This window comes from Nerophis ophidion, linkage group LG13, assembly GCF_033978795.1.
Source record: "Nerophis ophidion isolate RoL-2023_Sa linkage group LG13, RoL_Noph_v1.0, whole genome shotgun sequence".
In the NCBI taxonomy this organism is placed as follows: Eukaryota; Metazoa; Chordata; class Actinopteri; order Syngnathiformes; family Syngnathidae; genus Nerophis; species Nerophis ophidion.
The window spans coordinates 12,519,465-12,532,742 of NC_084623.1; the positions used below are offsets into that span (position 1 = coordinate 12,519,465).

General features: G+C 40.6%; 1 protein-coding gene across 7 annotated transcripts in view; it reads right to left on the minus strand.

Annotated features, from left to right (window-relative positions):
* Window positions 1-439: 439 nt before the first annotated feature.
* Window positions 440-13,278, minus strand: part of LOC133564244 (poly(rC)-binding protein 3) — a 118,608-nt gene continuing 105,769 nt past the window's right edge. For 3 of the 7 annotated variants that reach the window (XM_061918419.1, XM_061918420.1, XM_061918421.1), the window contains exons 11-14: window positions 12,894-12,972; window positions 4,382-4,434; window positions 4,076-4,245; window positions 3,490-3,962 (exon numbers count right to left, since the gene is read on the minus strand). In XM_061918419.1, coding sequence (XP_061774403.1) covers window positions 3,782-3,962; window positions 4,076-4,245; window positions 4,382-4,434; window positions 12,894-12,972 — 483 coding nt within the window. In that variant the 3' untranslated portion in view covers window positions 3,490-3,781. Of the gene's footprint in view, window positions 3,440-3,487; window positions 3,963-4,071; window positions 4,246-4,381; window positions 4,435-12,893; window positions 12,973-13,278 lie in introns of those variants that run through there. The other 4 variants (XM_061918424.1, XM_061918423.1, XM_061918422.1 and 1 more) reach the window with 4 other exon arrangements.

The following is a 13,278-nucleotide window of genomic DNA, read 5'->3' on the forward strand; positions in this document are numbered from 1 at the left end:
TTTTTTGACAACGTTTAATCAATGTTGGGTTCTGACTTTGATTTGACCATTGAAATGTGGTCATTTCCCAACCAATCTTCTCGTTTATTCAATGTCAGGCTGTGATTTGACCATTGGAATTTGGTAATTTCCCAACTCAAACATAACGTTCAAACATGTGTTTTGAAGACGTTTAATCAATGTTGGGTTCTGACGTTGATTTGACCATTGAAATGTGGTCATTTCCCATCCAATCTTGTCGTTTATTCTATGTAGACTAGATTTGACCATTGAAATTTGGTAATTTCCCAACTCAAACATAACATTGAAACATGTTTTTTGACAACGTTTAATCAATGTTGGGTTCTGACGTTGCTTTGACCATTGAAATGTGGTCATTTCCCAACTAATATTCTCCAACACAAATACAACGTTGAAACATGCTTTTTGACGTTCATTCGGTGTCAAGTTATGATTTGGCCAATTAAATTTGGTAATTTCCCATCTCAAATATAACGTTGAAACATGCTTTTTGACAACGTTTAATCAATGTTGGGTTTTGACTTTGATTTGACCATTGAAATGTGGTCATTTCCCAACCAATCTTGTCGTTTATTCAATGTAGACTAGATTTGACCATTGAAATTTGGTAATTTCCCAACTCAAACATAACATTGAAACATGTTTTTTGACAACGTTTAATCAAAGTTGGGTTCTGACGTTGCTTTGACCATTGAAATGTGGTCATTTCCCAACTAATATTCTCCAACACAAATACAACGTTGAAACATGCTTTTTGACAACGTTTATTCAGTGTCAGGTTGTGATTTGGCCAATTAAATTTGGTAATTTCCCATATCAAACATAACGTTAAAAAATGCTTTTTGACAGCGTTTAATCAATGTTGGGTTCTGACTTTGATTTGACCATTGAAATGTGGTCATTTCCCAACCAATCTTCTCGTTTATTCAATGTCAGGCTGTGATTTGACCATTGGAATTTGGTAATTTCCCAACTCAAACATAACGTTCAAACATGTGTTTTGAAGACGTTTAATCAATGTTGGGACCTGACGTTGATTTGACCATTGAAATGTGGTCATTTCCCATCCAATCTTGTCGTTTATTCTATGTAGACTAGATTTGACCATTGAAATTTGGTAATTTCCCAACTCAAACATAACATTGAAACATGTTTTTTGACAACGTTTAATCAATGTTGGGTTCTGACGTTGCTTTGACCATTGAAATGTGGTCATTTCCCAACTAATATTCTCCAACACAAATACAACGTTGAAACATGCTTTTTGACGTTCATTCAGTGTCAGGTTATGATTTGGCCAATTAAATTTGGTCATTTCCCATCTCAAACATAACGTTGAAACATGCTTTTTGACAACGTTTAATCAATGTTGGGTTTTGACTTTGATTCGACCATTGAAATGTGGTCATTTCCCAACCAATCTTCTCGTTTATTCAATGTAGACTAGATTTGACCATTGAAATTTGGTAATTTCCCAACTCAAACATAACATTGAAACATGTTTTTTGACAACGTTTAATCAATGTTGGGTTTTGACTTTGATTTGACCATTGAAATGTGGTCATTTCCCAACCAATCTTGTCGTTTATTCAATGTAGACTAGATTTGACCATTGAAATTTGGTAATTTCCCAACTCAAACATAACATTGAAACATGTTTTTTGACAACGTTTAATCAAAGTTGGGTTCTGACGTTGCTTTGACCATTGAAATGTGGTCATTTCCCAACTAATATTCTCCAACACAAATACAACGTTGAAACATGCTTTTTGACAACGTTTATTCAGTGTCAGGTTATGATTTGGCCAATTAAATTTGGTAATTTCCCATATCAAACATAACGTTAAAAAATGCTTTTTGACAGCGTTTAATCAATGTTGGGTTCTGACTTTGATTTGACCATTGAAATGTGGTCATTTCCCAACCAATCTTCTCGTTTATTCAATGTCAGGCTGTGATTTGACCATTGGAATTTGGTAATTTCCCAACTCAAACATAACGTTCAAACGTGTTTTGAAGACGTTTAATCAATGTTGGGACCTGACGTTGATTTGACCATTGAAATGTGGTCATTTCCCATCCAATCTTGTCGTTTATTCTATGTAGACTAGATTTGACCATTGAAATTTGGTAATTTCCCAACTCAAACATAACATTGAAACATGTTTTTTGACAACGTTTAATCAATGTTGGGTTCTGACGTTGCTTTGACCATTGAAATGTGGTCATTTCCCAACTAATATTCTCCAACACAAATTGAACGTTGAAACATGCTTTTTGACGTTTATTCAGTGTCAGGTTATGATTTGGCCAATTAAATTTGGTAATTTCCCATATCAAACATAACGTCAAAAAATGCTTTTTGACAGCGATTAATCAATGTTGGGTTCTGACGTTGATTTGACCATTGAAATGTGGTCATTTCCCAACCGATCTTCTCGTTTATTCAATGTCAGGCTGTGATTTGACCTCTGAAATTTGGTAATTTCCCAACTCAATCATAACGTTCAAACATATGTTTTGAAAACGTTTGATCAATGTTGGGATCTGACGTTGATTTGACCATTGAAATGTGGTCATTTCCCAACCAATATTCTCCAACACAAATACAACGTTGAAACAACGTACTTTTTGACGTTTATTCAATGTCAGGTAGTGATTTGACCGTTGAAATTTGGTAATTTCCCAACTCAAACATAACGTTGAAACATGCTTTTTGACAACGTTTAATCAATCTTGGGTTCTGACGTTGATTTGACCATTGAAATGTGGTCATTTCCCAGCCAATAGTCTCCAACACAAATCCAACGTTGAAACAACGTAGTTTTTGACAATGTTTATTCAATGTCAGGTTGTGATTTGACCATTGAAATTTGGTCATTTTCCAACCAACGACGTGGATCCAACGTTACACATCAATGTTGTCTCAATTTACAAATACAACTATTTTGCAACGTTGTTTAGAAGTCTAAAACACGTGGGTGTATAATCAATGTCCTGTGCCTGCTTGGCAGTGTTGTATCTTTAAAATGTCAAGAAATGCGTTTATGGTGGTCCATGTTCAAAAAATGTGTGTTTCCCAGGTTTGGAACTGAACTTGGTCTGTTGTCATTTTGTTGATAAGCCCTGTTTTACACAACGTAGTCAGATGAACCTCCGATGATTTGATTTGGGATCTCCCTCCATGTGTCACCAGTCTTTGATATCGTCAAACAAATAACATCAAATAAAATTACATACGTTCTCAAAATGTCCAAACCCTGCAGACTTTTATTCCAACCCTTCAAATGCAAAAAGTAAGTCAAGACACGATACGTCGATGCTTGCCGATGTCTAAAAACAGAGCCAGTTTTGTCGGCGACTTCAGGACGTTGTCATTGCCGAAGGATCATTCCACATGACCGCCACGTCCCTGAACCTGCCATCGGAGCCACGGAAAAGCAACAGCCGTTAGTTCCTGTAGAACCTGCTCTTTGATCTCGCCCCCTTGAACATGTGGGCTAACAGTCCCATTCAGTAAAACCCAAACTCTTGATTGGAAATTTAGTATGTACACAACTCTTAGGGCGTTGAATTGATCGCACCTGGACTGTCTTAGAGGCCTTCTATGAGGTCTTACGTCTTATTTTAATGGGTCAGTGAACGTGTTTGAGTAGGCTTATTTACTTGTTTTGTTTTGGTGGTTCCATTTCATTGCATGCAAGTTATAGACATTGATGGTTACATTTTAAATGCATGAATGAATCTAGCAATTGATGTTTTAGGTCTGATATGACCCAGATTTATTTAACACTGTCCACAAATTCTGTAAGGTGGTATTGATTAGTTGAGTTATTCCAATATTCACTTTCCCAATCATTGCAGACAATTTAGAGTTGGCACGACTCCGGCAAGTAAGCGCTTGTTTTAAACATAACGCATAGACACTCAGCAGTTCGAACCTGGAATACAAGGGGATTAGCCAACCGAAAGTAGCAGTACTTATGCATTTTCACTTGAGTTTGTGTCACGTTTCGAAGTTACTGGAGTTAAACTAGCGTCGGGGTATTGTTACCTGGCGTTGATTAGATATTGGGCCAGGCTGATGTTAGCAGGCGACCCCGTGATGGTGATCTGACGCTCCGACGAGCCTTCCATGGCGTTTGCAATTTTGATCTGCGCGCCGGACATCTGTCGGATCTCGTTGATCTTGGTTCCTTGCCGTCCAATGATGCAGCCTATTAGCTGGAGAATATGCAAATGTGCCATTGTTAGCAGAATACCTTTCTCACCGCATCACATTTGATAATGAATCCTGGGTAGCTGGGTAACAGAGGGATCACTGTAGAAACATGCGAGAGAATACATAAACCTTTCTTACATCATTTGGAATGGTGAGCTCATGAGTGCTGGCTGGGGGGCTGGCATCCAAACCTGAATTGGCCGAAACAAGAATAGAAAACAGCAAGAAAAAAAAACAACTTCAGCTTCCTGTTGAGAATCTGAAGAACAGTTTAACAACAGGCATCCTGAAGAATGAGGGAGGTTATACTTGTTGTCTCAGAGATACCTGTGACTGGAAAAAGGAGGTTTCCCTTCGACCATTCGGAAAGTAAATAATAATACATGTTGTTGGTTTTCAGGACAATCTTCGGAATAACATTAGATTTCAAACAATAGTTCAAAGGACACCCTGCAGTTTTGCACCGTGCAAAACTTTGTTACGCTGCAAAATTTGCAGACGTCCAAATTATTTCACCGTCGGTAATTGCAAGAGGAGAGACAATTAGGTCAGTATGAGACAACTCTGCTGAGTTTCTTCCCCTTCTTGTAAGTCCTGGGCTAAACTCATGTCATAACTGGGCCATATCCCTTCAGGGATTGCTTCATCAACACATAAGCGGAACTTGCAAGCGTATATTAGGAAGGAAGCTGGAGAAGACCCTAAAACAGACCTGGGAAAATGAAGGCATGTGACCCGTTAAGATTATCAATCTGACCCGCCGGACATTTCCAATTTTTTTTTTTAGCTCTTTAAGATGAAAACTGTCGCTGCCATTATGACAGTTGGTACAAAATGCGTCTGCTAGACTTTTGACAAGAACAAGAAAGTTTGATCATATTACGCCTGTACTGGCTAACCTGCACTGGTTTCCTGTGCACTTAAGATGTGACTTTAAGGTTTTACTAATTACGTATAAAATACTACACGGTCTAGCTCCAGCCTATCTTGCCGATTGTATTGTACCATATGTCCCGGCAAGAAATCTGCGTTCAAAAGACTCCGGCTTATTAGTGATTCCTAGAGCCCAAAAAAAGTCTGCGGGCTATAGAGCGTTTTCCATTCGGGCTCCAGTACTCTGGAATGCCCTCCCGGTAACAGTTCGAGATGCTACCTCAGTAGAAGCATTTAAGTCTCACCTTAAAACTCATCTGTATACTCTAGCCTTTAAATAGACCTCCTTTTTAGACCAGTTGATCTGCCGCTTCTTTTCTTTCTCCTATGTCCCCCCCTCCCTTGTGGAGGGGGTCCGGTCCGATAACCATGGATGAAGTACTGGCTGTCCAGAGTCGAGACCCAGGATGGACCGCTCGTCGGGACCCAGGATGAACCGCTCGCCTGTATCGGTTGGGGACATCTCTACGCTGCTGATCCGCCTCCGCTTGGGATGGTCTCCTGTGGAAGGGACTCTCGCTGCTGTCTTGGATCCGCTTTGAACGGAACTCTCGCGGCTGTGTTGGAGCCACTATGGATTGAACTTCCACAGTATCATTTTAGACCCGCTCGACATCCATTGCTTTCGGTCCCCTAGAGGGGGGGGGGGTGTTGCCCACATCTGAGGTCCTCTCCAAGGTTTCTCATAGTCAGCATTGTCACTGGCATCCCACTGGATGTGAATTCTCCCTGCCCACTGGGTGTGAGTTTTCCTTGCCCTTTTGTGGGTTCTTCCGAGGATGTTGTAGTCGTAATGATTTGTGCAGTCCTTTGAGACATTTGTGATTTGGGGCTATATAAATAAACATTGATTGATTGATGATGTTTTCAAATGACCGTAAGTCTTGAACTATACAAAGTAGGGATGTCCCGATCCAGGTTTTTGCACTTCCGATCCGATACCGATGTCGTTTTTGCCCTTCCGATCCGATTACAATACTGGCCTATCCAAAAAATGTATTAAAGTTCAAAGTTATTTAACCTACTTAGTTGTCAGATTCATGTTGAAAAGGGTTTTAGTACTCTTGATAACAACTAGCCAGCTTAATTAGATGAGTGAATAATTCACAATGGTTGGTAACAAGAAACTGACCTGTTTATTCAAGGATAAACACAAAATAGTCAAAATTATACATGACAAACAGAAATGGCATCATTAAACAGTAAATTAGTGAACAGTATAAAGTGCAAATAAAGCTATAAACATTGTTAAAAAACAGCAAAACACACAAACGACCTGAGTGGGATAAAATGTCTATAACTCAGCATCAATACTTGTCTTAAACTGTTAACTTAAAAAAAATATATATATATATATCTACACACTCCTTTCAATTATTTGCCCCAGTCAGGAGGGGGCAAACAATTGAAGTCCGAGCATAATGGGGAGATTTTTTCAAACAAAGACGAGCACTTCAAGATGCTCAGTTGCCAGCCTGCTGTGCTAAAAAGCCTCTCACTCTCAAGAGTCATTGAAATGTCTTACAACTTTACCACCACGCTTGACTTTATCGTGGCATGTTTTGCACTCCGCCTTTTCATCTGTTTCGTTTTGTAGGGTAGAATAATCCCACACAGTTTACGTTTTTACCGTTACTTTTAATTCACATGGCCTTCTTAACGGTTAAGACACAGACTTGTGGATGTCTTAAAGGTGTGCTGGAAAATTAGGAACGGAGCTTAGGAAGCAGCATAAGAGTGGAATGTATTATTTAAATCGATGCGTTGGAAAACACGGACCGGCATTTTTCAAAAAATTGGATCTGGATCGGCATTTTCCCATGCCTTGCCAATACGCATTTTTCTGGCAAATATCGGCAGCCTATCCGATCTAAATATCGGATCGAGACAACTCTAATGCTAAGTATTGCAATGGTTGGAATCCGCGCTTTTGCATGATATACTATGGTAATCTAATTAGTTACTATGGTAATGTAAGTCAGAGCAGCTCAGACGAGGCACCAAGCATTGTGGGTATGGTTAGTTTCCACAGAGTGTTTCCAGAGCGGCCAGTCTGAAATACGGGTGAAGGAGATTTTTACAACAAAGTTCTAACGCTTAGTGATATATCAAATGTATCAGACTGGAAGTGTTTGTTTCTTTTACCCTTCGCATTCATATTTCACTGTTTGTTGCGTTTCGCATGATTGTAAAATATGTTGATGGAGAGGGGGTGTGATGTTCATATGGTGTCAATATTCAGTGTTTTATCGTTTGTAGTTAATAGTGTAAATCCCAGATTCTTTATTCTTATGTACATCCTGGGTGTCTCATTCAGTAAAAACATTTACAATTCCATTCCGTTTTTAGTATTCAAGCAGACGTTATTGTGAGTTTTTTAGTAGTGTTCCTAAAAATGGACATATTGGCCCCCCCAGACTCTAAATTTCTAATTCGAGTCAAAATAATTGCCCAGCCCTGCCCTAAAAGGATGGACTTTGTCCTAGAAATGACATATGCACTCTGTGGCAACATCTTTACAGTTAGGGATGGGAATCGTTAAGATTTTTCCGGGTCCGATTTAGCTTAACGATTTGATTCCTTGACGGTTCACTTATCGATTCTTATTTCGAGAAAAAAAAAAAGAGAAAACAAGAATTGATTAGGATCCATTTTGTTTAGTATAGCGGTAACATTGTGATGATCTGTTGCCTGGATCATGTTTTGTTTTAGTCTAAGACTCCCTTAATTCTATTTCAGCACCCCTGGGTTTGTGTTTCTTGGTTGCCATGGGTGCTGATTTTTTTCACCTGCCTCTGATTAGTGTTCGGGACGCTCACCTGCTCCCCGGGCACTAATCAGAGAGCTATTTATTCCTGCCTTTCGCCATGATCGGTCTGGCTGTTGGTAAATCCGAGCTTCTGAATCCTGTTTCTATGCTAAGCTTTCCTGCTAGCTATTTCCTTAGCTTGGCATACTTTCCTGTACTTTTGTACTTTGCCTGATTTATTGATAATAAATCGTCGTCCAACCTGCACGCTGCCTACAGAGTTCCGTCTGAATCGTAAAGATTTTTCCGATTCCAATTCAGCTTAACCATTCGGTTCCGTAACGGTTCTCTTATCGATTCTTATTTCGAGAAAAAAACTGTTTATTAGGATCAATTTTGTGTAGTGTAGTGGTAGCTTTGCGATGGTCTGTTCAACGGATCATGTTTTGTTTTAGTCTAAGACTCCCTTAATTCTATTTCAGCACCCCTGGGTTTGTGTTTCTTGGTTGCTGATTTTTTTCACCTGCCTCTGATTAGTGTTCGGGACGCTCACCTGCTCCCGGGCACTAATCAGAGAGCTATTTATTCCTGCCTTTCGCCATGATTGATCTGGCTGTTGGTAAATCCGAGCTTCTGAATCCTGTTTCTATGCTGAGCTTTCCTGCTAGCTATTTCCTTAGCTTCGCATACTTTCTTGTACTTTTGTACTTTGCCTGATTTATTGATAATAAATCGTCGTCCAACCTGCACGCTGCCTACAGAGTTCCGTCTGAATCGTAAAGATTTTTCCGATTCCAATTCAGCTTAACCATTCGGTTCCGTAACGGTTCTCTTATCGATTCTTATTTCGAGAAAAAAACTGTTTATTAGGATCAATTTTGTGTAGTGTAGTGGTAACTTTGCGATGATCTGTTCAACGGATAATGTCTCGTTTTAGTCTAAGACTCCCTTAATTCTATTTCAGCACCCCTGTGTTTGTGTTTCTTGGTTGCCATGGGTGCTGATTTTTTTCAACTGCCTCTGTTTAGTGTTTGGGACGCTCAAATGGATAATCAAATTAGGTTGACGAAATACAAGACTGCCTTTTAGGGTTCACAATTTTATCAAATCATGGAAGACAATCGGGTTTGTCCCGTGCAGGACTAAACTATATTTCTTGTAATTTTTAACGTATCGTAATTCTACATTTAATATACTGCATATTTATTTACTCTTATACGTTATGTCCTAACAGAAATACACATTTTAACAACAACAACAAAAACTATTTTGCAGTTTCCCTGCAGCCTGGTCAACCCAAAGCAATACTTTATCAGCCTCAACCTCCATTTACTTAATTTATACTCAATTTCTTAAAGTTTTCGAAATAAAATTTCTTCGCCAACCCTGCCTCAGTTTTAGAAGTTACTTGGAGAATTTCAACAACCTTAACAAAAAATTAAAAACCAATACATTGTCAGAATGTTGTTGTCCGAACCCATCCTTTGGGCGAACTTGGGTATGGGTAGGGGACGGCGTGGCGCGGTTGGGAGAGTGGCCGTACCAGCAACCTGAGGGTTCCTGGTTCAATCCCCACCTTCTACCAACCTCGTCACGTCCATTGTGTCCTTGAGCAAGACACCTCAACCTTTGCTCCTTATTGGTTCGTGGTTAGGGCCTTGCATGGCCCTAACCAATGGGTGAATGTGGAAATAGTGTCAAAGCGCTTCGAGTACCTTGAAGGTAGAAAAGGGGACGGCGTGGCGCGGTTGGGAGAGTGGCAGTGCCAGCAACCTGAGGGTTCCTGGTTCAATCCCCACTTTCAACCAACCTCGTCACGTCCGTTGTGTCCTTGAGCAAGACACTTCAGCCTTACCCCTGATTGGTTCGTGGTTAGGGCCTTGCATGGCAGCTCCCGCCATCAGTGTGTGAATGGGTAAATGTGGAAGTAGTGTCAAAGCGTTTTGAGTACCTTGAAGGTAGAAAAGGGGACGGCGTGGCGCGGTTGGGAGAGTGGCAGTGCCAGCAACCTGAGGGTTCCTGGTTCAATCCCCACATTCTACCAACCTTGTCACGTGAAGTGAAGTGAGCTATATTTATATAGCGCTTTTCTCTAGTGACTCAAAGCGCTTTACATAGTGAAACCCAATATCAAAGTTATATTTAAACCAGTGTGGGTGGGACTGGGAGCAGGTGGGTAAAGTGTCTTGCCCAAGGACACAACGGCAGTGACTAGGATGGCGGAAGCGGGAATCGAACCTGCAACCCTCAAGTTGCTGGCACGGCTGCTCTACCAACCGAGCTATGCCGTCCCCTACCCATACCCAAGTTCGACCAAAGGATGGGGTCGGACAACAACTTTCTGACAATGTATTGGTTTTTAATTTTTGGTTAAGGATGTTGAAATTCTCCAAGTAACTTCTAAAACTGTTGTGTCCTTGAGCAAGACACTTCACCCTTACCCTTGATGGGTCGTGGTTAGGGCCTTGCATGGCAGCTCCTGCCATCAGTGTGTGAATGGGTGAATGTGGAAATAGTGTCAAAGCGCTTTGAGTACCTTGAAGGTAGAAAAAGTATAAGCTGTTTACCATTTATTAAGAATTCAGTCCTTACTGTGAAAATTGGCCATTGTTTCTGCATTAAACAGAGGTGACTATTTTATTTGGATCACGCTCACATTTTGTTTGTATTGCAAATCGTGCAGATGGTCATACAGTTTTGGGTAATGTTAATGACTAGAAACACTGATGGATTACATAACACAAATATCACACCTTGCATAGTTGACCTGTTTCGGACTTAAAAAGCAGCTTTTGATAACATAGTTACCTGCTGTGAGATGTTACTAGATGTTGGTGGTCCACTAACTCTTGTGCTAATACCAAAATAATGTGTTGACATCTTTATTGAAGAGGTAATGTACCGATGAATACCAATGTTTGTTATCGTATCGATAAAATCCAAAATACATACATCCCTACTCTGTACCCGGTAGTATTGACAAACTTTGGTGGCTACTAGAGATGTCCGATAATGGCTTTTTTGCCGATATCCGATATTGTCCATTACTCTTAATTACCGATTCTGATATCAACCGATACTGATATATGGAATTAACACATTATTACGCCTAATTTTGTCGTGATGCCCCGCTGGGTGCATTAAACAATGTAACAAGGTTTTTCCAAAATAAATCAACTCAAGTTATGGAAAGACAATGCAAACATGGCACTGCCATATTTATTATTGAAGTCACAAAAGTGCATTATTTTTTTTAAACATGCCTCAAAACAGCAGCTTTGAATTTGGGACACACTCTCCCTGAGATAGCATGAGGAGGTTGCGTTGAGGAGGGTAGGGGGTAGTGCTGCAAGCGCTTCTGGGTATTGGGTTTGTTGTGTTTATGTTGTGTTACAGTGCAGATGTTCTCCCGAAATGTGTTTGTCATTCTTCTTTGGTGTGGGTTCACAGTGTGGCGCATATTTGTAACAGTGTTAACGTTGTTTATACGGCCACCCTCAGTGTGACCTGTATGGCTGTTGACCAAGTATGCGTTTGCATTCACTTGTGTGTGTGAAAAGCCGTAGATATGTGATTGGGTTTGTTGTGTTTATGTTGTGTTACAGTGCGGATGTTCTCCCGAAATGTGTTTGTCATTCTTCTTTGGTGTGGGTTCACAGTGTGGCGCATATTTGTAACAGTGTTAACGTTGTTTATACGGCCACTCTCAGTGTGACCTGTATGGCTGTTGACCAAGTATGGTTTGCATTCACTTGTGTGTGTGAAAAGCCGTAGATATGTGATTGGGTTTGTTGTGTTTATGTTGTGTTACAGTGCGGATGTTCTCCCGAAATGTGTTTGTCATTCTTCTTTGGTGTGGGTTCACAGTGTGGCGCATATTTGTAACAGTGTTAACGTTGTTTATACGGCCACTCTCAGTGTGACCTGTATGGCTGTTGACCAAGTATGGTTTGCATTCACTTGTGTGTGTGAAAAGCCGTAGATATGTGATTGGGTTTGTTGTGTTTATGTTGTGTTACAGTGCGGATGTTCTCCCGAAATGTGTTTGTCATTCTTCTTTGGTGTGGGTTCACAGTGTGGCGCATATTTGTAACAGTGTTAACGTTGTTTATACGGCCACCCTCAGTGTGACCTGTATGGCTGTTGACCAAGTATGCGTTTGCATTCACTTGTGTGTGTGAAAAGCCGTAGATATGTGATTGGGTTTGTTGTGTTTATGTTGTGTTACAGTGCGGATGTTCTCCCGAAATGTGTTTGTCATTCTTCTTTGGTGTGGGTTCACAGTGTGGCGCATATTTGTAACAGTGTTAACGTTGTTTATACGGCCACTCTCAGTGTGACCTGTATGGCTGTTCACCAAGTATGGTTTGCATTCACTTGTGTGTGTGAAAAGCCGTAGATATGTGATTGGGTTTGTTGTGTTTATGTTGTGTTACAGTGCGGATGTTCTCCCGAAATGTGTTTGTCATTCTTCTTTGGTGTGGGTTCATAGTGTGGCGCATATTTGTAACAGTGTTAACGTTTATACGGCCACCCTCAGTGTGACCTGTATGGCTGTTGACCAAGTATGCGTTTGCATTCACTTGTGTGTGTGAAAAGCCGTAGATATGTGATTGGGCCGGCACGCAAAGGCAGTGTCTTAAAGGTTTATTGGCGCTCTGTACTTCTACCTACGTCCGTGTATCGGACATCTCTAGTGGCTACCTCGAACAAAAGTACCCATCCTTGGTTATAGTATTTTCTAAAGATGCAAACAATTGGAAGATATTTTTGCTGCGTCCGTTTTTCTTTTTCCGAGCCTTATATTTTCGAAATCAACGTAAAAAAGTAGAGTAGAATAGAAGCCCAAGAGACCACGTCATGCTGAAATAATAAATGAGATAAGGTGAAAGGAAGAAGGGAAAGGATAAAAATGTATCTCAGGATAACGACAGAAGGACTCGTCTACAGGGTCTTGTGGGTACGTACCAGGGAAAGCGGGGGTGGTCTGTCCAAGAGGGGTAAAGGGGGTTTGCTGCATAGCCAGCTGGTGGAGCTTGGTCAACTGCTGAAGGGTTAGGAGGGAAAGTACAGCTAACAGGTTACTGTTACACAAAGAAATGTCGTCAACCAAAAGTAGAAATGCGAGAAACAGTGAGGAGAGGTGGACTGTAACTCAAGACGGTGGAGGGAAAAGAAGAAGAAAAGGGAGAGAAAGGAGAAAGGGAGATTTGTGCCATGGAGCTTTAGAACAGTCCTCCCAGTTCTTCCTTCTTTAAGATTGCTGTGGTTTGTTTTTCCCCAGAGTTGCGATGGAAGTCGCAATGTTTTTTTGGTGTTGTGGTAAAACTGAAGAATTGTTTATTTTCGATTT